Source organism: Lithobates pipiens, unplaced genomic scaffold, assembly GCF_037356315.1.
Source record: "Lithobates pipiens isolate NorthernLeopardFrog02 unplaced genomic scaffold, aLitPip1_a1.2 Scaffold_23, whole genome shotgun sequence".
NCBI classification, from domain to species: Eukaryota; Metazoa; Chordata; class Amphibia; order Anura; family Ranidae; genus Lithobates; species Lithobates pipiens.
In genome coordinates, this window is record NW_027507785.1 from 281,236,089 (window position 1) to 281,263,204 (window position 27,116).

The 27,116-nt window shown below is 44.4% G+C and overlaps 1 protein-coding gene across 4 annotated transcripts in view; it reads left to right on the top strand.

Moving 5' to 3' along the window:
• The first annotated feature begins 1,296 nt into the window (after positions 1 to 1,296).
• Positions 1,297 to 27,116, top strand: part of LOC143926480 (calreticulin-like) — a 72,868-nt gene continuing 47,048 nt past the window's right edge. The window contains exons 1-5 of one of the 4 annotated variants that reach the window (XM_077450251.1): positions 1,312 to 1,429; positions 6,893 to 6,941; positions 7,728 to 7,858; positions 8,713 to 8,828; positions 21,422 to 21,523. In XM_077450251.1, coding sequence (XP_077306377.1) covers positions 8,741 to 8,828; positions 21,422 to 21,523 — 190 coding nt within the window. In that variant the 5' untranslated portion in view covers positions 1,312 to 1,429; positions 6,893 to 6,941; positions 7,728 to 7,858; positions 8,713 to 8,740. Of the gene's footprint in view, positions 1,430 to 6,892; positions 6,942 to 7,727; positions 7,859 to 8,712; positions 8,829 to 21,421; positions 21,524 to 27,116 lie in introns of all 4 variants that reach the window. The other 3 variants (XM_077450249.1, XM_077450252.1, XM_077450250.1) reach the window with 3 other exon arrangements.

Consider the following 27,116-nt stretch of genomic DNA (forward strand, 5'->3'; position numbering starts at 1 on the left):
TGCATCTTACTAAATACCTTGGAATGTCTACTTTCAAAAAAGGGGTCATTTGGGGGGTATTTGTACTTTCCTGACTTGTTCGGGTCGCAAGAAGTGAGATAGGCCACCAGTACATCAGATGTGATCAATTTTGTGCGATTCGCACCACAGCTTGTAGACTCTCTAACTTTCACAAAGACCAAATAATATCCACTAATTGGGTTATTTTTACCAAAGATATGTAGCAGTATAAATTGTGGCCAAAATTTATGAAAAAAAAATTATAATTTGCAAAATTTTATCACAGAAACAAAGAAATATGCGTTTTTTTTCAACATTTTCGGTCTTTTTTCATTTATAGCGCAAAAAATAAAAACCCCAGAGGTGATCAAATACCACCAAAAGAAAGCTCTATTTGTGGGAAAAAAAGGACACAAAATTAATTTGGGTACAGTGTTGCATGACTGAGTAATTGTCATTCAAAGTGTGAGAGCACCAAAAGCTGAAAATTGGTCTGGTCAGGAAGGGTGTTTAAGTGCCCAGTAAGCAAGTGGTTAATAGAAGAAGCTTGGTTTATATGTTAATTATGCTATAGGTTGCTATATAATTAAATGGCTTTGCAGTGAATTGTAATTCTGCATGATACTGTATAAGTTGATTCATAAACAGAGAAAGGCTGTCAGACCTGCTAATAGATTTAAAAATAAAAATAAATAATTTAAATGACAGCTCTTTGCAGGGCAAGATATACATATACAGCACATACACAGTATATATATATATATATATATATATATATATATATATATATTTATATATTATGTATGTGAATCATTCACCCCTCCTCCAAGCCTGTGATGAAATACGCGATCCAGTATATCTCCCTAGGTATTTATTAGGACATGGTGTAACTGTATCCGCTCACATAGTGAAGGGCCACACATTTTTTATGGTTGACAGTTAGGGGTTGATTTACTAAAACTGGAGAGTGCAAAATCTGGTGCAGCGCTGCATGGTAGCCAATCGGCTTCTAACTTCAACTTGTTCAATTAAGCTTTGACAATAAAACATGGAAGCCGATTGGTTTCTATGCAGAGCTGCACCAGATTTTTCACTCTCCAGTTATAGTAAATCAACCCCTTATAGTGTATATCAACCTCTCATGTATAATACTGATAAATAATCGTTTATTTATTAGGTTATTATTACATCTCCTTAGAGCTCAGCTGTGGGATGCCCTTCTTAGACACTTTCTCATCTTTTCTTGCATGCATGTGGTTTGCTGTGATTGGCTGCCTTGGGTCTTCACCGACCAATAGCAGCAAGCCATCTGTTTGAGAATTCGTTTGAGGAGGAGAATCTATTTACAGGTGAAGCCACATGGGTCCAGCACATCACCTGCCTGGGTACCTGTGTTGCTTTCTCGATTCCTCCTGATACATTTCTACAGGTATGCCAGATATTCATTGTAATACGTTATAGATGGAGATTTATTCTTTTTATGACATTTATAATATATGAATCTTACATTTCTGATTCGCTAAGGATTGTAGCTGCATATTCTGGTGGCGTTTATTTAATTGCATCCATATTTTATTCTCAGTGTATATCTTATGTAATGTTTTTGAGTATGTACAGTATGTGTGTTTTGCATTGTACAGCAATCCCCTTTGTAGCAGCAGACCTTATAATGTATCTGGGGATCTTCTGTATCATAAAGTATAATTATAAAACTATAGTCTACTCTATCACCTGCTCACTTGCTAGGAAAGAAGTAAAGGGCTGGATGGGTCTTTATGAAACAGTGTGAGTGCCATTAAACTCTGAAATTATTTTCATTAAAGTGTAAGGTACCTATACTTTTATACTATATGTACCAAGATATTTCTGTAAAAAATGTGCCTATGAGAATTACATACCGTATGTTGTCTAGTTCTATACTAGTGCAGTTCATACTAAGTAATGTTTCGTAATAGAGTCTGTTCAGCCATATACAGTCAGCTCTCTGAGCATCATGTCTAAGCCCCCGTACACACGGTCGGACATTCCGACAACAAAATCTGTCAGTATTTTTCAGAAGGATTTTGTCCGAAACTGGTGTTGCATACACATGGTTGTCAGAAAATCCGATCGCTCGGAACATGATGACGTTCATTAGTTACAACGGGACTACATTCAGGCTAGTAGCCAATAGCTTTGGTCTTGTAATTTGATCTGAGCATGCGTGGCACTTTGTCCGATCGGAATTCTCTACAAACGATCAGACAAAGTCCGATCGGATCATGTTGTTGGAAAATTTTATATCCAGCTCTCAAACTTTGTTGGTCAAGATATTCTGACCTAAAAAGTCCGATGGAGCCCACACACGGTCGGATTATCCAACAACACGGTCCGATCAGACATTTTCCGTCGGAATGTCCGACCGTGTGTACAAGGGCTAATAAAGTGGACAGCCCTTTTCATAGAATTTTCTTAGCATTTTTTTTACTAGATAGGTCACCAGATTTTGCTTTTAACTCTACCCAATTTCTTGTGTTTCGGTCCGGCATGTAGAATGTGATAACACATGTGCATAGCCAATTTGTCCTTGTCTTCAGAATGTGGAAATAAACCCATTCAAACACAAGAGGAACATTCAAACTCCATACAGATAGTGTCTTGGCTGAGATTCAAAGCAAGGATCCCAGTGCTCAAGCTACTGTATATTTGCTAACCATTGTGCTGCCCAGTTCAGTAATAAGAAATCACAACAAGCTAATAGGTACATAGACCCACACATTCTATATCATCAGTACATGTACCGCTGAGGGTCCTTAGGATTGGCTCTTGGGGTATTATCTACCAATGTTAGTATGTATGTGTCATACCTGTGGGATCCCAGGGGAAGTTGTTAATCACTGTAGTAGGCACCACTAAGTGGAAAATTACCCAAGATTTATAATGTAACTCAGCGTTGCCAACTGTCAGTATTTTTATTGGTAGCCAGTAAAACATTGCACTTTTTCTCCTGGCAGTAAATGCCAGTGACAGGAAAAGGTTGCCAGTAAAAAATATGACTGTGATTGCTACAGTTTGTTTGGGCGACGCCGGCAGGAGGCAGATCTGGCGGAGGCAGTGCCTGAGTGTGTCATATGATGTCATGATGCAATGGAGCCAAGCGGAGCCTCGTTGGTGGGTCTGGGGACAGGAGTGGGAGCGGGGCTGTCAGTGCTGTTTGGACTGGAGTGAACTGAAGGGACCACCTGACACGGAGAGAGACTGTCACTGTGACTCAGGAGGTGACACGTCAGTGAGGTGTCATCATCATCTGTGCTGCTGCACACGGCTGTCAGCGTCACCGTGGGAGTCAATTTCATTTATGTGTGCCTGCCCATTCTAATTTCTTGCCTTCCTGAGTTCTGTCCCTGAGCTACTTACTTACTATATCAAAAATAAAATAGGATATATGTTTATTGCCCGAATATCTACCTTAAATCACATTGCAAATTGCATTTTGTACTTGTTTGTAGCCTAAATACTGAAATTTACACTTAAACCGTTAATTTTGTAACTTTTGGAAATGCCAGTAAAACGTTGGCTGTGCCAGTAGATTTTTGGTGTCGTGTCAGTAAATTTCATTCTGATAGTTTGGCAACACTGATGAAACTAAACACATATAAGCAGATTTGAGAATTTCTTTAGATTTCAACTTCTATTAGCTTAAAGCAGTTAGAATAATTAATAGTTATTTGTGTTGGTTGATGTGGTTTTTGTACTTTGCTCTTTGACCTAGCACAAAAAACATGACAACTTTAACTTAAAGTGGAGGTCCACCCTAATGAGAAAAAAAAAAGAAAATTACATAAAAATGCTCCTAAAAATGTAAATAAACATTTATTTTTTTACTTACCAGAAATCGTCCTAATCTGCCACTTCCTATTCCACTGTGATCTTCATTCTTCTCCTCCTTGCGTTGCCTTCTGGGGAATGGGGCGCTCTGTGTTCTGGGAACTGTGTGTGTCCCAGAACACAGCCGGCCATTCACAAAGCGCTGCCCGACTCACGCATGCGCAGTAGGAAACGGGCAGTGAAGCCGTAAGGCTCCACTACCTGTTTCCCTCAGTTCGAATGGCGATGCCGGGACCTGATGAGATGGAGGGATTAGCCTCGGGCAGCCCTCATTGCAGGCACCCTGGACAGGTAAGTGTGCTTAATAAAAGTCAGCAGCTACAGTGTTTGTAGCTGCTGACGTTTAAAAAAAAAATTCGGCTGGACCTCCGCTTTTAAAGGTGAAGAGCAATGTGTAAAGTTCACAAAGTATTCTGTAAACTGTTCTAAATGCTGAGAACTGATGAAAGGTAAAACTGATTGGTTGCTCTGAGATATGGCACTACGTACATACAGGGCAAGCCTACCCTTCAGTGTATACCGTATTCTGGTGTCAGTCAGGACAGGTTTTGCATCAGTCGGACTGAAGCAAACACCCGGAGCGTACTTCTTCAAATCCGCAATCTCACTTAAGAACTGCGTCATCTTTCCCTCCAACCCACAACCAGACACACATGGCAGCACTTCCTTATCCTCCTCTGCAGAGCAGGAACCCCTATCCCTGCCAACGGGTTGGTGCAGATTCTTCATGCTGCGGCATGCCAAAACTGTAATGGAGTCCATTTTGGAGTCTGTTTTAACCCTCACAGCGCTGGCGGGAAGTGTCAAAAGACCAGGCTGATCCTCTCCCATGAGCAATGAGACTTGTTAGTTCTTCCCCACATTGATAATATGCACAACAAAAGAGTCTATTAGAAGCATAGATGTTACTTGCCACCTTCCCATGGAGCCAGACGAAATTCAGATGAAGCTTAAGCCGGTTGCAAGGGGCACCAAATGTAGCAAGGTCCAGGGACTCCTCTAGTCTAATGAATGAATGAATGACTTATATAGCGCTACCTATACGAACTGAATCACCTCTGGGCGCTTTTTCTTGCCACCGGTGTCCATCTGCAGCTATTTATGCGGTCCTTTAACCTGTAGAGTCCCGACACACTTACAACATTGACATACACATATTATGGCCAATTCTTTTTTTTTTTTTTTGGACATGGTCTAATTAACCTACCAGCATGTCTTTGGAGTGTGGGAGGAAACCGGAGAACCCGGAGGAAACCCACGCAGGCACAGGGAGAACATGCAAACTCCAGGCAGATAGTGTCGTGGTTGGGATTTGAACCAGCAACCCTATTGCTGCCAGGTGAAAGTGCTAACCACTACACCACTGTGCTGCCCTAATGAGAACCTTTAGAGCAAAGAACGGTTGACATCCTTCTGTATACGGTGGGTTACAAGGCATAGTAGGTGTAGTATAAGGTAAATTAATTGGGTGCCAGAGACAATTGAATGCAAAGAGATTTTATGTCTCTTAGAACTTTGTGAGAGAGGGTTAGGGCCAGGACACCCTTAGGTAGTTGCAACGTAATTGGTAGACTCAGAGACTTCTACAGGTAGACAGCAATGCAGGGAAAGGCATCCAGCAAGATGCCACATCTGCATGTGTAGGAATGCTGTCTCCTATGGCAACAGTCTTGAACAGTTCCTAACACAAAGTGTAACAGTTCGTTCACTTCCACTACAATCACTTCTTGTAGTTCTTCAGCCTACTGAGCTCCCAGTCTCTCTCTCTCTCTCTAGACTAGATGATTCACTGCCACTGAATTCCTTGAGCTCTTCCAATCTTCACTGTAGTATCTTCCTCAAGTGTCACCCCCGTATCCCTGCTGGGTCCCAAGCTTGGCACTTAAGATACTTCTCAAGCTTCCCCCCACTGGCCTGCTCGGTCCCTGGCTTGACACACGAGGCTGTTCTGAAAGCATCACCTCCGTTGGCTGGGTCCCTGTCTTGGTACCAGGTGAAGTTTCCGTAGACTTCTATGATATCCTGTGGTTTTGGTGCACTTTCTGAATGCAGGAGTTTTGGTGCACTTTCACTATACTATATCCTGCAGGATATAGTAGAAGTCTACAGCAAAGTGCAGCTAGACCAGGAAAGTTGCAGATGCACAGTGCTGCATCCAAGGTGTGGGTACACCACAGCACATCATTGTAAAGCAGCCTTATAGGGTGCTCAGAACTGTAAGGGTTCATTTGCATTTGCAGTTTGGGGGGTGGTAAAGCCCCATAGTTAAGACATGTTTTTATCACCTCCTCTTCAATTGCATCCCCGTTAGCTGCAGTGTCCAGGGGTGTACATATGTTGCAGCCACAGCAGAAGTTATATACCCTGTCATGTTCGGTGGGTGTAGCACTTGCCAAGCATGGCCCATTCAAGTGAATGAGGCCATTCTGCAAATGCCCTGCAACCTTGTGCAGTACGACAAACAAGGGGTAAGAGCAGGCAGCTTTGTGTTTCTTTCTCCCCACCTGCTTTAACTCCTTGAACCCTGTAGAAGTATGCCATTGTGGGCACTTGCAGAGTGGCCCCATTTACTTGAATGGGCCATGATTGACAGGTGGTAGCACCCACCAAAAGCAACAGGGGGCTTAATTCCTGAAAAGTGATCTGCGTGTGTTTGACAGGTGGTGAAGAGGCGATATGTTGCCTCCTCACAACCTAAGTTAAACCCATGATTGCCGTAATGAACGCGATTGCGACACGGTAGTACGGCAATTAGGAGTTTAAATCAGGTGTCATGAAGCGACACTGTACAGTGATCTTTGACTTCTCCCATGTTGTTCAAGTAGATCTCCACCTCTTTAAGTTAAGGTTGCCTCTCCCTGATATATATGTAGCACTGACCCCCCAAGGAGCGACTGGTTTGATTTGGGCCTGCACTCTAGTAACAAAACCCCACTAATTTGCCTCAGTCCCCTTGACACAGCTCTGGTGCAATACAATACAGTACAATATAATATATCACAATATGCCTGTATTGTCTTCTCAGGATCCACTGGCTCCACCTGCTGGGAGAAAACAATACTCCACACAACGAGGTACTTAACCAAAGTATATTTTACTATATATTTGTAAATCGGTGATTACAGCAATTGTACTGTTATCCCAACATAGAATGACAGGACAATAAATTTTGATAAAACAGTTGCAAACAATATATATATATATATATATATATATATATATATATATATATATATATATATATATATATATATATATATATATGGGAGCTCCCCATACTTTTATAGCTATGTGTGAGATCTCACTTAAAGTACTCAGTCTTTATCTTCTGATCTTCGCTAGCAATGATAACTCCTTATGAATTTGTAATCCAAGGTTAAAGCAGTTAAAGTTGAATTAAGGATGATCCTAGTGTTGCTTCCACAAATATAGTACAATGCTTGAAGTGTGATAGTAAGTAGGACTTATGCCTGCCTAGCGCCAGTTGCTGTACTCCTCCTCCGTGGGACTAAGTATCCCAGCGGAGCCTGTATATAAGTCTGACTAGGTGCAATGGTTTAGAAAACCGTGGGTAGCAACCCGCTCACCAACTGGATCAGAAACTTGGTATGGTGACTTTGGTCCGGTGGTTGCAGCTTGCTTCTGCGTCAGCAGGGCTCTGTCACGTCCCGACAGGGCCAAAAGGGAGACCTGGTCTTCCGATGCTCAAACGAGTGTCTCTGAATGAATGAATGAATGAAATACTTGTATAGCGCACAATGCGAACTGAATCGCCTCTAGGCGCTGTGGCGAGCTTTGATCATCTGCTAAAAGAGGAAGGTCTTGAGTTTTTTCCTAAAAGCCAGGTGATTTTCTTCCAGGCGGATGTTGATTGGTAGAGCATTCCATAGCCGAGGCCCTTGGACAGCGAATCTCCGATCCCCCTTGGATTTATACCGGGCTTTGGGCACGAGGAGGAGGTTTTTGTTGGCTGATCAAAGACTTCGGTTTGGTGTGTAATGATTTATTTTCTCCATTAGGTATTGCTGAGCTTCTCTATGCACGCATTTGTGGGTGAGGCAAAGGGTCTTGAACGTGATCCGATTTTTTACGGTTAGCCAATGTAAGCTCCTCAGCGAAGGAGAGATGGATTCCCAGGGTTTTTTCCCTGTTATCAGCCTTGCCGCCGTGTTTTGGATCAGTTGTAATCGCGCAAGTTGATATTGTGGTAATCCTATGTCTCTGGATCCTCTCAATCCGATCTCTGTGTCTCTGGCACTTCAGGTCACTCACACAACCGAGCAGGGTTGCGCTCCGCAAGGGCAATAGGCCACTTCCTCCGGGAGGCCTCCGCACAAGTCCTGACAGGCAGGCCATGCATTCCCAAGAGGCCTAAGATGGCCGCTCAGGGTCCTTTTATCTCCTACCCAGCATGCAATGCAAGAGAGGGTGTCCATGGGTAGGTCACTCAGCATCCTGGGTAAAAGGGTCAACTCTCCAATGTAAATAACAGTCACTTCCTGTAAATAGTTCAATCGTTGAAAGCCAAAAATCATTTAAGTTCACTTTCAGTATTTGGCCACCAGATGGTGCCAAACACTAAGCTATAGAACCGTCCACACATATACATATATGTATATATATATATATATATATATTGTATATTAACAATTTTTTTTAGTGTTTATTTTTTAGAAATATGTTTCCTTTCATATTCTGTATTGCTTCTTGGATGTATTGTTTGAATGACAATTAAATTATAGTTACAAATGTAGTTTTCGCATATCAGTCTTTCTACCATGTTTACTGTGTTCTCATTCATATATAACCTGTATGGTAACAAGAGTGTATCTCCTTTTAACTTAGGCATCTGGGATCCAGAATCTTTCATACCATGAGGTGGTGCATGCTGTTGGCAGCTGCTGTCTTGGCTGTATCCGCAGACCCTATAATATATTTTCGAGAGCAGTTTGAGGATGGAGGTAAGAGGTATTTTGGGAAGGACAAATGAGGAGGAAAGAGCGACAGAGGGACTTTGTTTCAAATCAAGGACAGTCCTTCGAAATTAGGGACAGTTGGGAGCTATGGATAAAGTTAGATGATTAAACGTTGTCACCCTAGGACAGAAAGTGTGGTACTGGTAGAAAAACTGAAAGTATGAAAAATGAAAAGTGATGCTGCCACTGCATCTAGGAACTCATAAACTGCAATATATTTAATTTTGTTTCTGGGTTTACATATTCTTTAACCACTTAACAACCGCCCATTGCCGATTAACGGCTTCAGGGCGGTTGTTTAACTCTGAGAGGCCGTTAATTAACGGCCTCCCAGAATTCTGCTCTCGCGCGCCCCCTGGGGCGCGCACACGAGAGCATCCGTGACCGCTGGGTCCAGTGGACCCGGCACATCACGAATCACGGTAAACGGCCGCTCATCGCGGCCGTTTACCACGTGATCGCTCCGTCAAATGACGGAGTGATCACTTGTAAACAAGCCGGCGTCATGTTATGACGCCGGTTCCTCCCTCCCCCTCTCTGTACCGATCGGTACAGCGGAGGGGAAAGAGATCGGTGTCAGCAGCGATGTGGGCTGCATCTGCAGTGCCCAAATCACTGCTCACCGAAAATTAACCCCTCGATTCCCTGCATTACTCTGCAATACCCTGCCATTACTCTGCATTACTCTGCAATGCCCTGCAACACTCTGCAATGCCCTGCAACACTCCGCAATGCCCTGCAACACTCCGCAATGCCTTGCAACACTCCGCAACACTCCACAACACTCCGCAACACTCTGCAACACTCCGCAACACTCTGCAACACTCTGCAACACTCTGCAACACTCTGCAACACCTTGCAACACTCTGCAACACTCTGCAACACCTTGCAACACTCTGCAACACTCTGCAACACCCTGCAACACCCTGCAACACCCTGCAACACTCCGCAACACCCGCCAATACCCTGCAACACTCTGCAATGCTCTGCAACACCCGCCAATACCCTACAACACTCTGAAATGCTCTGCAACACCCGCCAATACCCTGCAATGCTCTGCAACGCAGTACTCTGCAACGCCATACTCTGAGATACCCAGCCATACTCTGAGATACCCAGCCATAGTCGGTGATACCCTGCAATACCCAGCCATAGACATCCCCCCCCCCCTCCCGCCGCCCTCCGCCCTCCGGTGCTTCTACCGAATCGCTAATACGATCAAAGCCAGAATCTTTTTTTTTTTTCAGGCTTCCCAGCTTAGAGGTGAGATGCGGGGTCTTATTGACCCCACATCTCACTGTAAAGAGGACCTGTCATGCCATATTCCTATTACAAGGGATGTTTACATTCCTTGTAATAGGAATAAAAGTGATCAAAAAAATTATTTTTGGGGAAAAAAATGTCAAACTAAAATAAATAAAGTAAAATGAACAATAAAAAAAAATGTTTTTTTTTAAAGCGCCCCTGTCCCCATGTGCTCGCATGCAGAAGCGAACGCATACATAAGTCCCGCCCACATATGAAAACGGTGTTCAAACCACACATGTGAGGTATCGCTGCGAACGTTAGAGCAAGAGCAATAATTCTAGCCCTAGACCTCCTCTGTAACTCAAAACATATAACCAGTAAAAAAAAATTAAATCGTCGCCTATGGGGATTTTTAAGTAGCGACGTTTGGCGCCATTCCACGAGCGTGTGCAATTTTGAAGAGTGACATATTAGGTATCTATTTACTCAGCGTAACTTCATCTTTCACATTATGTAAAAATTGGGCTAACTTTACTGTGTTTTTTTTTTTTTTAAAGCACAAAACTGTTTTTTTTCCAAAAAAAAGCATTCGAAAAATTACTGCGCAAATACCGTGCGAGATAAAAAGTTGCAAAGACCACCATTGTATTCTCCAGGGTGTTTGCTAAAAAAACATATATAATGTTTTGGAGTTCTATGTAATTTTCTAGCAAATAAATGATGATTTTTACATGTAGGAGAGAAATGTCAGAATTGTCCTGGGTGCTCCAGAACACCTGATGGCGCTCCATGCATGTTGGGCCTCTGTATGTGGCCACACTGTGTAAAAGTCTCACACATGTGGTATCGCCATACTCGGGAGTAATAGCAGAATGTGTTTTGGGGTGTAATTTGTGGTATGCATATGCTGTGTAACCTGATAATATGACAATTTTGTGAAAAAAAAAAATAAAAGTAAAAAGAATCTTGATTTTTGCAAAGAATTGTGGGAAAAAATGACAACTTTAAAAAACTCATCATGCCTCTTACTAAATACCTTGGAATGTCTTCTTTCCAAAAAGGGGTCATTTGGGGGGTATTTGTACTTTTCTGGCATGTTAGGGTCTCAAGAAATGAAATAGGCCGTCAGTACTTCAGGTGTGATCAATTTTCAGATATTGGCACCATAGCTTGTGGACTCTATAACTTTCACAAAGACCAAATAATATCCACCAATTTGTACTTATTTTTACCAAAGATATGTAGTGGTATAAATTTTGGCCAAAATTTATGAAGAAAAAATTACTAATCTGCTAAATTTTCTAACAGAAACAAAGAAAAATTCATTTTTTTACAGAATTTTCGGTATTTTTTCTTTTATAGCACAAAATATAAAAAACCCAGCGGTGATTAAATACCACCAAAAGAAAGCTCTATTTGTGTGAAAAAAAGGACAAAAATTTCATATAGGTCCAGTGTTGCATGACTGAGTAATTGTCATTCAAAATGCGAGAGCACCGAAAGCTGAAAATTGGTCTGGTTATTAAGGGTGTTTAAGTGCCCAGTGGTCAAGTGGTTAAAATGCTAATATGTTTGTTAGCCAGAAAAGCCTCTTGTGATACTTCTTTAAAGGGGTTGTAAACCCTCGTTTTTCGTTTTTTTTTTAAATAACAAAAATATCATACTTACCTCCACTGTGCAGTTTGTTTTGCAGAGTGGCCCCAGTCCTCCTCTTCTGGGGTCCCTCAGCAGCACTGGTGGCTCCTTTCCACATCGAGTGTCCAGGTTGGAGAAGGCTCTCCTAAGGTGGACACCCATGCAGGCACGCTGCCGAGTCCTGCATCTGTGTCCAGTCACACAGAATGTAGGACTCGGCCCCGCCCCCGGTCGTTGAATTTGATTGACAGCAGCGGGAGCCAATGGCTGCGCTGCTATCAATCTATCCAATCAGGACATGAGACATCAGCTAGAGCTGGTGTGCTCATTCCAGGCCAGAGGATGTCAGCGTTCTGGTAAGTAAAACGGGGGGCCGGGGGGTTGCAGCACTACAGAAGGTAGAAGGTTTTTCACCTTAATGCATAGAATGCATTAAGGTGAAATACCACAAAGGTTTGAAACCCCTTTAAGGCTGCCTATGGACCAGCCTTTCTCAACCTTTTTACCCAAAAGGAACCCTTGAAATAATTTTTAGGACTCAGGGAACCCCTGCTATAATCAAGTCATCAGGGGTCAGTGGAAAAAAATGCCCCTCGCATGGTCAGTTAATAACACTCTTCCTACAATGCAAGAAAAATAGGAACTGCGCTCAGAGACTAAAAATAGCAGCTAACACTGACTAGACATATAGTGCAAATGTATAACAAATAAATAGTGTAGCCCTCTGTACAATGTGAGAATATGAAGTGAATAGGTAAATTAACTGTCGATAAGACTGATGTAGTGATACAAAATCACGTGATAATGTCCATCAATAATAATAAGTAATAAATGAAAAAATGTGCAGTGATCAAAACGAATTTAAGGATTATAAATAGATAATTATATGAAAAATAGTCCACTCTGAAAATGAAATCACTGAAGTAGAAGAAAAGACACCCATGTGAGGGCACAAAAGGGTTTTGACTTCACCTTTGATTGTGAGATCCACCACCATATGATAAGATTGACATGCTTACTAGAGAGTGTAGACTCATATACTGATAACTACCGTTATAATGCACACCCCAAGTTTAGGAGGAAATTTTAAGGAAAAAAACTTTTAGGATGGAAGTTAAAGGAAAAAACTTACATTTAAATGCCCATCAATGCAGCCTTATCAGTGTCCATTTGAAGCCTTGTCCAGTGTCATTTGCAGCCTTGTCAGTGTAGCCTTGTCATTTGCAGCCTTGCTCCAGTGTCATTGCAGCCTTGCCCCAGTATCATTTGCAGCCTTGTCAGTGTAGCCTTGTCATTTGCAGCCTTTCTCCAGTTTCATTGCAGTCTCCAAGTTTAAAAATAGTGCCGGCGAGATACAGAGCTGGATGTCCTATGTACCTCAGTGGCTCTCGGCTCCTCTCGCAGTCCCTGGGTGTGACTGTGAGCAGAGCCGAGAGTAGCCAAGAGGAGCCGAGTGCCGCCAACATACAAATAGCCAAGTTTACTCGGCTTGGTTCGGCTCCGCTCACAGTCACGCCCAGTCCCTGTGTTATGTCTAATAGGGCGGGACTGGGCATGACTGTGAGCGGAGAGGAGCGGAGCCAAGTACACTCGGCTATTTGTATCTCAACGGCACTCGGCTCCTCTCGCAGTCAGCGGGGGATCGGCGTATAACACGCACCCACGATTTTCCCCTGATTTTAAGGGGAAACAAGTGCGTCTTATACGCCGATAAATACGGTATATATGGAAAAAGAGCTACTCAACAGTGACAAAAAAACTGCAAGCTCTAGGTAGAATACACACCTCAAATAACAAATTAAAAAAAGGAGCTGTTCTAATAATATTGCATAAGTGAAATAATGAAAACACTTAAAAAAACATAAAAAGTCATAGGGGGTTATTTACGAAAATCAAATCCACTTTGCACAGAAAGTGCATTTGAAAGTGACTTGGAATTGCAGTCGCTCTCAATCTAAGGGGTAGATCTGAAATGAGTGGAAGTTCTATTGATTTTATCATCCAATCATGTGCAAACTAAAATGCTGTTTTTTATTTTCCTTGCATGCCACTCTCAGATCTACAGCGACTTTACTTCCAAGTGCACTTGCAGTGCAAAGTGGATTTTCCTTTAGTAAATAACCCTTATAGTGTTGAACATAACCAGTCCAATAAACAGTATGAAATATAACTTGATAGTTGAAATAATGAAATGTGGTGTCATTCGAGATTTTTTCACTTATTTAAACTATCAAGTTATATTTTATGCTGTTTATTGAACTGGTTATGTTCAACACTATGACTTTTTTTTGTTTTTTAAGTGTTTTCATAATCTCACTTATGCCATTTTATTAGAGCAGCACATTTTTTTAAATCTCATATACCGATAAGTATTGAGTCAAACGAGCGTTTCTTGAGGTATACCGCAACAATATCCAGCAGGATCAGATGGATTGTTGGGGATCACCCGGCCATAACATGGATGGAGGATTTTCACTTGAAGCAAACAGACTTCCAAAACCGGTATACATCAATAGGGAAGGCCACTTCCGAACATATATATAGAGAATTAACAGCCACACAGTGTAAAACTGCATAGTATATTTAATATAAAAAGCAGAAGTACACTTACAAACATCCACTTGATTCAAGCAATAAAATCAAAGTTTGCATCAGAAAGGATTGCAATGACTCCACGAGCGTGACGAGCAGGTGATGCTCATGGAGTCATTGCAATCATTGCAATACTCAAGTGAAACTACTCCATCCATGTTATGGCCGGGCGATCTCCAACCATCCATCTGATCCTGACGGATATTGGTATACCTCACGAACGCTCGTTTGACCCAATACTTATCAGTATATGAGTCTACACTCTCTGGTAAGCATGCCAAACTTATCATATGGTGGTGGATCTCACAATCAAAGGTGAAGTCAAAACCTTTTTGTGCCCTCACATGGGTGTCTTTTTTTATTCTTCAGTGATTTCATTTTCACACTGGACTATTTTTCATATGATTATCCATTTATAATCCTTACATTTTTTCATCACTGCACATTCTTTCATGTATTACTTATTATTGTTGATGGACATTAATATGTGATTTTGTTTTATAACTACATCAGTCTTTTTGACAGTTCATTTATCTACTCACTCCTCATACAATGGTAGTCAGAAAGCCCCTTTTACAGACAGCTATAAAGATTATTGTTGTTCTGGCACTACCAAGTGGCACTGGGCCTGTATCCAGGCACCATCAGATGCAAGGTCAGTCAACCACACTTTAAGGAATACTTTGCAATCTCTGGAGGAGCCCTAGTGTTCCACGGAACCTTGGTAGAGAATGGCTGCTCTAGATTGCAGAGAATTGGTTAGAGATACAAAGGGACTTTCTTCAGACCAATTCTTATTTGTAGTCAGAGTCTTCGGTTGCGATAACACCGTAAACCTAACTACCAAGACCTGTGGTGTGCCTTGGTCTCGCTGAACGGTACGCCTAAAAGAGGGCATACCCCGAATAAGAGTAACAATGAGTGTCATGAAATGAAATGACAAAAGGAAAAAGAGGGAATGGGAGGGTGGGGAACCAGAGCCGAGCCGACGAGGGACCTGTAGGAAGGAGGAGGGATATATACCCCTCAAACTCCTCCTACAAATCCAGGCCGGCCTCCGGCCAGCCTTCAGACTTGTAGTCAGAGTCTTCGGTTGCGATAACACCGTAAACCTAACTACCAAGACCTGTGGTGTGCCTTGGTCTCGCTGAACGGTACGCCTAAAAGAGGGCAAAAGACACAAGATAGGTAAAGTATGAAGCTTTAATGATACAAATAATAATCAATCCAACAACGTAACAAACGCCCTACTAACCTCAGCGTGAGGTTCAGGAATGTACCTGCTATAGCAGGATGACCTCCAACGACCCATATGTTTAATGATGTAAGACGGGACCCCTTGTTTAGAAGCCGCTGACGCTGCCCCGATCCTAAAAGAATGCCCAGAAAAACGCCTTGGGTCTACATCCAACCTGGCAAGTAAAATCCTAACATAAGCAATGAACTGTTTGGAAGTAATGGGATGCGTGGGAAAGGGAAGTAGAGGCCCATGAATCGGAGTAGCTATGAAAAGATTGCAAAGTGCGTTGAGAACTTCCACCGGGCACCAAGCACTAAATGTGCGGTAATATTTAACCACAAACCCCTGGCCAGTTTGCCTATTCTTATTGTTGGGTAACTGTAACTCATAGTGCTCCGGGAATCTGGTGAGACTACTTCTGAGCAGTACCGGAGTATGACAGCTGGCCTGCGACACCTCCCCGGGACGGAGGAACCCGAAAAAACTAAGATAAATGGCCGCTTTAAGTACTAAACTAGGACCAACCCCGAATGGAGAAGATGACAGTAGGTCTGACAAACCCCGGAAAATATGACCAGTGACAGGTTGTCGGGACAACTGAACCCTCCCCTGGGTCTTCAGAATACCCCTGAGCATGGCTTTCAGAGGGTGAGCAGCAAAAATAGACACACTGTCAGGCGCCTGCAGGGATCTGAAATGTTGAATTCCTGACAAATAAATTCTAATAGTACTGGCAGCCAACTCCAGCTCACTATGGCAATAAGCGGCGAAAGACATGACATGGAAGATGTCCTCAGGGCCATCGGAAGGGTATAACTCCGCAAACCTGAGGAAAGTCTTCCAACCTGTCGTGTACGCCCTCAGTGTGTTCCTGGACAAAGACTTATTAGCCAGGTCGATCGCCTGAACCCGGAATGTGTTCAGTCCATGACCAACAGCGAGTATGGAGGGACAGGATGGCCCGTCCAATCTGCTTCTGGATGCTGCAAGAAAAAACGAGGCATATCAAGACGGGATAACGCATCAGCCGCACCATTGCGACTCCCACAGATGAATTCACCCTGAAAATGAAATCTGTACATCAAACCCAGCCAAGTCAACCTACGCATGAATGACATGATCAGAAGGGACCCCGATCTGCCTTTATTGATAATTCTGGCTGCAGCCAAATTATCCGTAAAGAAGATGACTGACTGCCCCGACCAAACCGGACCCCAAGTGACTGCTGCAGCCAGAATCGGATAAATTTCAAACAAGGCTGAGGTCAGAGTAAACTTTGGTAGGAGGAAAACCTCAGGGGGCCAGCGACTGGCCAACCACTGATGACAAAAAATGGCCGAAAAACCAACTGACGCGGCAGCGTCTGAAAAAACCCTAGGGGAATTACATAAAGGCCGGGGAATGAACATGGAGATGCCATTCCAGTCACACAGGAACCGATCCCACATGACGAGATCCGCTAAGGCATCAACTGGAAAATTAACCACCGCGTCAGAATCCTGATAAAGTGGAAGAAGAGCCAGCAATCTAGACACAAACGCCCTACCCTGCGGGATGATTCTCATGGCAAAATTTAACACCCCCAATAACGACTGCAATTCCTTCTTAGAGCATACTGGAGACCGGACCAACAGGTGAATGGTCTGCCTAACTCTAACCAGCTTTTCCAACGGCAGGCTAGCCACCATGAGATTGGCATCAAGCGTAATCCCCAAAAAGGTAATGACTTTAGACGGACCCTCCACCTTGTGCGCAGCTAAAGGGACATTCAAATCTGAAAACAGCCCTGTAAGCACAAGCAGATCCCTGGGTGGTACCTCTGGTTTCTCCAAAAGTAAAAAATCATCTAGATAATGGATTACCTTCTGACAACCCTTGCAATTCTCCAATATCCAGTGAAGGGCCTGGGCAAAGGTATCAAACAGCTGAGGGCTGCTCTTGGACCCAAATGTCAACCTGGTAGCAAAATAATACTGACCGCGCCACTTGACACCATGCCATTGCCAGAGAGCAGGACTGATGGGAAGTAACTTGAACGCATCAGTAATATCTGCCTTGGACAACCAAACACCCCTACCCAACTGCACCATATGCTGAATGGCCAAATCCACAGAAGAATACTTCAGTGAAAACTCTTCAGATGGGATGAGTGAATTAAGACTAGGGACATGAGATGAATGAGGCGCAGACAAGTCATAAATTAGGCGAAATTTATTAGAAAATTTTCCACAGACCACCCCAATGGGACTGACCCTCCACATGCCAAACGGTGAGGATGGGAAAGGTCCAATCAGGAATCCCTTGGAGACTTCGACCTGCAACAACTGGTCTACAATGGCAGGGTGATTCTCAGCTGACCTTAAATTTTTGCACTCAAAAGACTCGGTAGGGAGAGTAATGAGTCCAGTGTGGAAACCTGAAGCAAAACCCTCCAGCAAAAACTGCCCAAAACCCGGGGATGGGTGGCCCTCTAAGTAAACCCCCAGCAAGGAGAAGTTGACCTGGCCTAGTCATGACGTGCTGAAAGGTTTCACATGGCAGGCGGACTTGGGGTGGGCTCTGAAGCAATTAGCACAGACGTGCAACAACCTGCATTGATTATAGTTGCACCCAGTGTAATTGTAGTTATTGCACAACTGAGCTTTACCTAGAAAACGGATAGGTCTACCCATCTTGTCTACCTGACCGGAACTACCGGAAGAACCACCCGCCACCTGTTTGGAGGACCCTGGAAGACTAGAGGAATCACAGCTTGGACACCAGGCTGTGGTATGGGCAGAAGACTGGCAGTTGGCACATATAGGGGACTTCTGATTAGCGAAATGCCTACAAAACAGCTCCATGTCGACGTTGCCCCAACACGTTACCACCTGAAACTGGGCCCAAGTAGCCGCCACCTTTGCTGCAAAGGAACGATGGTAATCATAAAATGTGAAACCGCCATACTTGTGAGCCAAATCCACCACTTTATGAAGATACAAGTCCAACTCCTCCCTCCTCCCTGGACTGACCGAGCAGATAATGTCTCTAAAGATGCCAAAAGCCAAAACAAATTCCGCCACACTAAGTTTGCGACTAAGCCTGGGATCCTTTGACTTGAGTACCACTGACACCTCCCCACAAGCAAAGGACTTGTTCTCCGAAACGTCCTGAGCTGCTATTAGCAGTGAGGCTAGATTAACATCTTTCCCTTCCAAAATATCTTTCTTGATATTGGCAGGGATGAAGTGGGCAGGAGACACCGAAGGCAACACTGCCAATGGAGAAGGGGTCACCGCAGGTAAAGACAGTGCATTACCTGTGACTGGGCTAGGCAGGACCGGCGCTGGGGGTGCAGCGGACACCCCAGCACTGGCCGTCACAGCCGCACTGACTGACCGAGCTTCCATCACCTCCATCCTGTCCTGTAACTGCAGCATGGAGGCAGAGAGAGTATTCAACACCGTATGTATCTGCGTCAAAGAGTTATGTACCGACGCATGTTCTGCGCTGGTGGATGCCAGCGCCTGAGTCGGAGATGGAAACAGCAACCTGAAGAGTTCCGCCTTCCTAGCTGCGGCCGGGAAAGGAATACCCTTCCGACGAAGCTCAGCCATCAACCTGGGTACTGTCCAACTCCTTAAAGACGGAGAACTGCCATGTTCTGAACCCCTACGAGGGGTAGGTGGGATGAACTCGAATTCGACACTCTCTGACCTGCGAGACATGCTGATATCTAAGAAGAAATTAACTGAGAGAAATAAGAATGAAACAATACCCCCAAACACCCTCCCCTCCCCCCCCCCCGGCACCTCAGTGCCTAACTAAACCCAACGTGTGTGAACAGGTGACAGACCATCAGCGCGTGAAACTGAATAAGTGACCCATCGTTGAGATAAATGAAAAAGAATAAGCCCGAGCAAACCTGCAGCGCAATACAGGCAATTAATAAACGAACACTCAGGGCTTTGCAACCCACAGACCGTGGTGGGTAGATATGAAATGAGGTGAAAGTGCGACGTATGACGTATGTTGTACAGGCGAGACGATTGTGGTCCAACAATCACTTAAAAACGAAACCTCAGCCTGTACGGTCTGTAGACGTGACAGACCTAGACAATATACCCATAACTGCCTAGCACCTGAGGAAAACAAAACAACACGCACCTTCCTGTTTGTAATAAGTAGAAAATCCAGACCTGAAATAATGATAACACCTGAAATGAACTCACCGGACGTAACAAAATATAACAGACACAAGTGAAACATGAAAGAACAGTCGTAACCCCCAAAGATGAGACGCCCAAAAACTCAAACGAGCACGGCCATACTACCCATGACAGCCAGCGAGGCTCTGGTCCAGCTGGTAACAGACCCCCCCCCCCCACCCAAGAAAACCTCCCCTGGCCCATAAACCAGAAACACATGAACGTCTGCGTGATCATACCACCTGCCCACCTAGCCTGCGAATAACACAAGCAGTAATCTGAATGGGATTGGTCCCTGAACAAACCCTGGGGGACCCCACATCCACCCTTACCAAAACCGAGACTCTACATCTGACCACCCTCGGGAACTAGCACCTGCCGCAATGAGCGACTTGGCCGCATGCTGCGCAACATCCTCACAACCACCCGCCGCTCTTTTTTTTTTTTTTTATGTCCTCTGGAAAACATGCAAACCCCCCCCCCCCCAGCTGTGGTTTTGAGATGAAAAGTGAGAAGGCTGCCAGCCCCCCTGCGAATAAATGCTGCCGCCGCTGTCCCCTGACAGGCACCCCGCATACCCCCCCGGGTATGTACATACACCCTCATGAGCCCACATCACAACGATACCCTCAAGGAAATGAAATGCCTACACCCACGAAATGGGAGAAATCCTTCCAACAAAGAGGACCTCCCCGCAAATTTGCATTGATCAGCCCCCCTGACCTTGTTCCCTATAAAGCAGCACAGCGTGATGGTGTGCTCTGAAAAAGGACAGCATGCAGTACTTTTTTTTTTTTTTTTTTTAAACAGCACACAATGTATACCATAGAAGTGCCATACTACCCAAGTGTGATGCTACAATCTATACCATAGAAGTGCCTCCCCCAGCCCATCATCGGCCTATGACTAATATAACTATGTCTACAATGTTTTACACAGAATTGTAAACCCCCCCCGCCTGTGCCGTACCATGCGCCCCCCCCCCCCCTACCTCACCGCCGGGATACCTTGCACCTGTAAACCACGAGGAGACCTAGGGAAAGAGGACTCCGGCGATCCCACCGTTCGAAATGGCGCGCGAAAATGACGTCAGCGCAACCCGGAAGTGACGAGCGTCAGCTGTTCTGAACAGGAACCAGAGCCGAGCCGACGAGGGACCTGTAGGAAGGAGGAGGGATATATACCCCTCAAACTCCTCCTACAAATCCAGGCCGGCCTCCGGCCAGCCTTCAGACTAATCATCCATTAACTTGAGAGACTGTGATGGGCAAGAACTATATTGCATGTAGCTATTTGGCATTCAGCAATCAGTAACAGGCTTCAAACTGTCTCCAGAACCCTCCATAAAATAATTTGCTCCAGCAGATCTAAAATAAATTGAAACCTTGTTCTACTGGTAACCCTTTAAAGTTACAAGGCAGCAACATTTACATTTTTAGAATGTATCTGGAAAAACATACCTGCCTGCATACTGATAGGTATCCTGAACTTAAACGATACTCCTGATAAAGGTGCCCCCTTCCTTGGAAACACATTTTTCATCTATGTCATCATTAAAATTGTTTTGGACAAGCACGTTAAAATTTTGATGGTGAACCACACACATCGAGACTGTCATTTGTTGGCTCTGTTTAAACCCTTTAGCTTCACTTATGCTATTTATGTGTTCTTTTCAGATGAGTGGCAGAACAGGTGGGTTGAATCCAAAAGTAAACCTGATTATGGCAAGTGGCAGCTGAGTGCTGGCAAATTCTGGGGTGACCCCGAAAAGGATAAAGGTAAGCTTCACATGACTATTATTGGTCTCAAAGAGCAATGAGGATTTGTATACTGAAGTAATCTACAGCAATCATTCAGATGTTATTTTATTGTTTTTATCATTTTATTGTTGACATTGATGAATCATTTTTGAATGGTTAGGATGGGTAACACATTTTGGCCTTCACTTTATTAATGTGATATCATTCAGGACATTTTAATGATTGTCTCCCCACCTGCTATTAAAGCTCAACTTCAGTCAACATGTTTTATTTTGTGGCGTAAGAAGGCTTTTTTTTTATAGTCTCTACTGGGGAGATTTTGCTTCATCAAGTAAGTAATAGTAAATCTCTCAGATGTGGAGACAGACAAAAAACTTAAAATTCCCTATCAAATACTTACCGTAATTTTCCTTTCCTGATAGGCTCCATGGCAGCATACCTGTGGGTTAGCACCACCTCCATAATTACCCTATAGGACACTTCTCCCATAAATCTTTGCTCTGGGCTACCAGCCGGGTTTTCCGTAACAAGCCTACTCCAAGCATTGGAAAGGGACTCCTGCTGCCATGGAGCCTATCAGGAAAGGAAAATTACGGTAAGTATTTGATAGAAAAATTTCTGTTCCATGGTAGCATATGTGTGGGAAATAACTTGCCACACACACCCAGGTGGGCAAATGCTGAGCAAAGAAAACAAAATGTATTTAACACCGTCAACTGACAGTACTTACAAACCAAAATTAACAGATGATAAGGCAGCTGATTCAACACAGTAGTGAGTCACATATGTGTTAATAGAAGACCAGAAAGCTCTACAGATTATTTCAGGAGCGACATCGAGAAGCTGCCCAAGAGGTTGAGATACTCCAAGTTGAGTGTGCTGTCACTGCTTCTGGAGGAGCCAAGCCCTTTGCTTTATAAGCCCTTTGAATGGTCTGTACGATCCATGCAGCAATGGATCTAACCGAAACCCACATTCCTTTGTTTTCCCCATGGAGAAGGATGAAAAGAAAATCGGATTGTCTAAAGGGAGCCGTGACTTCCAGGTATTGTTTAAGAGTGTGCCCCACATCAAGGGGGTGGACATCTTGAATTTCCATTGACCTAATGGTGGGTCGCACAATTTCTTGATTTTCATGAAAAATTCTGGTCACTTTAGGGTTTGACCCCAGCATGGGAATTAACACTGCTCTGTCTGGAAAAAAAGTTAGAAAAGGCTCCTTTGAACCCAGGTTTCTGATTTCAGACACTTTTTTTTTGCTGAAGTAACAGCCACCAGGAAGGTGGTCTTGAGTGTAAGATCTTTCACTGAGAGAAGTTTGTCAGAATCTGATCTGAGCTTAGAAAGGAAATCCAGAACAAGGGGGGGATCCAAACCTTGGCTTCCTCTGAGGCCTAAGCCTGATAGCACCTTTAAAGAACTTGCAAAAAAGGGAGTGATTAGACCATGAAACTCCCATGAATGCTAAGATGGTAGATACTTGTACTCAAAGTGAGCTCACTGCTAGGGACATGTCTAGACCTGATTGTAGGAAGCTAAGAACGTCCTGGACTGTCGGAGCGTTACAAGGGTTAGGCCTGGAAGACACGTGGTCCATGAACCTGGTCCATATAGTTCATAGACCCTGTTGGTGCTTTTCCTTCTGGCATTAAGGAGGGTTGGAATGGTTTCTTCTGGACAACCTAGAGCCTCGAGCCTTCCCCTCTCAAGAACCAAACCCTGAGGTGCAGGTGAGTAGGACAGGGGTGCAGAGTTGTGCCCTGAGATAGTAGATCCGGCCTGAGTGACAGGGGAATTGAGTCCCGATAACTGAGGAATGTCAAGAGAGGAAACCAGGAATTACCGCTATGACTTCCACCTTCTCTTTCCTGAGACTCCGGAGAAACAGGAGTATCACCGGCACCGGAGGAAAGCCATAAGTCTTGTGGAACCTCGACTGGTCCGAGGAGTTCTTTGTTAGATGATGGAACACTAGAAGCGTCTGAAAGGCAGCCTGCAGTTCCAGGATGTTGGACACAATTCTGAGAGAAAGGAAGTTCCATATGCCCTGTGCTACTTCAGCCACTCGATGGGAATGATCGAGTGGCAAATGCAAAGATTTTTCCCCTGGCTCTTGCTGTCGGACCTCCATTGTTGGAGGAACCATTTTTAGAAGGGCCGTGTGTGCCACTGTGCCCACTTCACCATGAGAAAAGTAGCTGCCATGGTACCAATCACCTTCAGACACTGGAGGGCAGACAGATGAGATGAAGTGAGGGCTGAACGCATTCTGTCTCGGACTACAACAATCTTCTCCTCGGGCAGCGAGACAGAGCCCTCCACCCTGTTAAATTAAGCTCAGAGAAACACGAGTGACTGTGTGGGTTCCAGGTGGCTCTTCTCTATATTCAGAAGCCAGCCAAACTTCTGAAGGGTGGAGGTGACCAGGCTCCTCTGCTTGAAAAGTTAAATTTTGTATTGAGCTAGGAGAAGGAGGTCATCTAGGTAGTGATTATGATGAACCCCTTTTACTCGGAGCAAAGCCACAATAGCTAAGAAGACCTTGGAGAAGACATGAGGTGATGTTGTTAGACTGAAGGGGAGACAAGTAAATTGTAAGTGCTCTTTGCCTACTGCAAAATAAAGAAATTGTTGAAAGTCTGTTGCCACTGAAACGTGGGTGTAGGCATCTTTCAGATTGATTGACAACAATCAGTCTCCAGGTTGAACCAACTGCTGGATTATAAGTAAAGACTCCATCTTGAACTTTTCTTTTCAGATGAAGTGGTTGAGATGGGTCAAATCTATGATTGTGCCGTTCTTTTTCTGTACCATGAACAGAGGAGAATACAAGCCCTTGCCTCGCCATCCCGAACAGGAATGGCTGCGCCTTGATCCAACAAAGAGCTTACATAGGCAAATAGGATCTGCATTTTTTCTTCTGAACATGGAAGAGTCGTGGGGATGAATCTGAGCCTGGGGGGGGGGGGGGGGCTGCTGAAGACCAAGGTGTGACCTGAGGAGACCATTTTGACAATCCAGAAGTCCTGGATTAAGGCGTCCCTGGCATGGCTGAGTGGGCCCAATCTCAAAAAGACTTAGTAGAATCCCGGTTGCCGGAAGAACCATCCTTTGTGGGTTTCTTAAATGAAGACTGTCTAGCTTTCCAGTATCTTGAAAACTCCTGGCCAAGCCTGTAACTGCGCACCACTCTTGCGCAATCTGTATTCTGTCTTCTCGGAAAAGAGCGTCTCTGGCCCTGTAAGTGCCGATCCTGAGGGAGCAGCCCCGATTTACCACCTATGGCCCGGGATATGGCGCTTTCTAGCATGTTGCCGAAGAGGGAGGTACCCTCAAATGGGATTCAGCACAAAACCTGCTTAGAGGCTGGGTCAGCCAACCATGATCGGAGCCACAAGGCACGTCGAGCTGTAACCGCCGACAGCATAACTCAAGCCACAAGGCAGATAACATCAATAGAAGCCTCCTCAAGAAAGCGGGAGGCCAGTCTGAGTTCTTGGACAGGTGATCTTCTGGCCACCTCACTGGAGATGCCTCTGAGAGTTTCATCAATGCCTGCAGCTAATGCTAGGACCACCTTGCAGACCATGCCTTTACAGGAGACCATGTCTTCCAGAGGAAGGGTCACATATCTGACCAACCTCATCAGTGCTGCATTCATCAAAGGGGCCGATTTGAGATGCTTAACCTTCCTTCCTGAAAGGGTACAGTTTAAGGATTTTAGATTGCATGGAACTCTTCTTGTCCATTTTGCCCCACTCATCAGAGATGATGTTGCCCACTTCAGTGAGAAAGGGGAAATACTGGCGCTCCTTACTAAGCTGCTTGAAGAATCTTCTCTGCTTTGGAGGAAAAGTTACAGGATCTTGCCAATTCAAGGCTTCCCTCACTGCTTTCACCAAAGAGGGAACCAGGGCATACTCAAAGCCCATTCTGGAATCCTCTACTTCTGATTCACTATCTGAGGGAGGAGCGGATGGGTGGCTTGGTACGGAAGATTCCCATGTTTTGGGGGCCTGCCCTTCTCTCGTTGGAGAGCGTAGTGGCTCCAGGTCGCAAGGCTGATGAGACTCCCTCTCCTGCAGGGATTCTCTCATGACCCGTTTGACTAAGGATGCAAGGTGCTGGTCTGCACCCTCTCTCTCATCCGCTGCTTTAGAAAAACAGTGGTCACAGAGGGACTTGCTGGCAGGAACCCAGGCCCTAGACTCCCAACATGATTTTTTTCCATCTCCCTGCTGGGGCGGGATGAGGGGGTTGTCTTTACTGAGGAAGTCACCGTATACACCCACGATCACTCTCGAGGCTCTGCAGGCTTCCCCGGAATTTTAAAAGTGGCGCCATGTGAACTGACTGCCGACGCCAGGTACGAAACTCTTCTGTGCATGCGCAAAGCCAGGCCTCGTTTTCGTTCCGGGTCCACGCATGTGCAGATCGTATGTTGGAAGGGGAAAGAGAGTGGCAGCTGGAATGCAGGAGGAACCAGCCGCCATGCACAAGGAAAAAACACTGCTGCCATAGAAGTGTTATATTAGCTCACCACTCCACCGCGCGATCTCCTGGGCCGAGAGGAACACCCATATATACACACACACACCGGAATTTTGTGGCAGATAATGGACGCCTGCTGACAGCTAGGCAATCTGACCCATGCACGCTTGCCAGAAATTGGCCAGGCTTCCAGCTCTTCTTGTGCTACTCTGCTCATACACTCCATACCCTGCTTAACAGTTAAGGCTTATCAGAGGAAATGACTCTGTGTCGCTCGGCCGATCCTGACTGCAGGAGAGTCGTCTTCAGGTAGGAGAAACAACGACTTGGTCCTGCGAAGGAGAACAAAAAAGGAACACGGCTGGTAGCCCAGAGCAAAGATTTATGGGAGAAGTGTCCTATAGGGTAATTATGGAGACGGGGCTAACCCACACGTATGCTGCCAAGGAGCCTGTCAGGAAAGACATTTTTAGGAGAGAGAGGAATAAATGTAGCTTCTTTTATATTGGTGTTTGGGCCTTCCTGTTCCATTGATGATGGACCCCCCCCCCTATTTCTTTTATGTCCCAATAAAGAGAACCTGCTATTAAAGTTTGCTATCACATAGAAGGGTGGTAGTTTTAAAGTAAGTTAAAAAAAAACTATAAAATAAGACAACACACAAAAAAAAGTTAGTGACATGAACAAACATAAATGTAGGCAGTCAGTACACCTACGTACAAAAACAATGATTGAGCCACACAAGGTTGGAAAGAGAGCAGTATTTCCAGGGTCATAATTCATGGATAACTTTAAACTGATAACCTATAAAGGCTTTTAAACCACCGCATATGGACAATTTGGGGTACCAAACTTTGTTGAAGTTTGATAGGCATGCAGTTTTAAGGCTTGACATGTTTGGTATATATTTACTCTTCACAAACTCTTCTCTATATTTTACCAAAAAGTTGAGTAAGGCTGACCATACATGGTCGAATGTGAAAGAATTTTCTTTTGAAATCAGAAAGTTGTTTTGTTTTTGGTGCCACCATTGATTCGAATTCGGCCAACCAAGCCTTCAATTTCACCTCAAGGTGCTAAAGAAAATAATTTTCGTGCCTGGGAATCTTCTTTTCTTTCT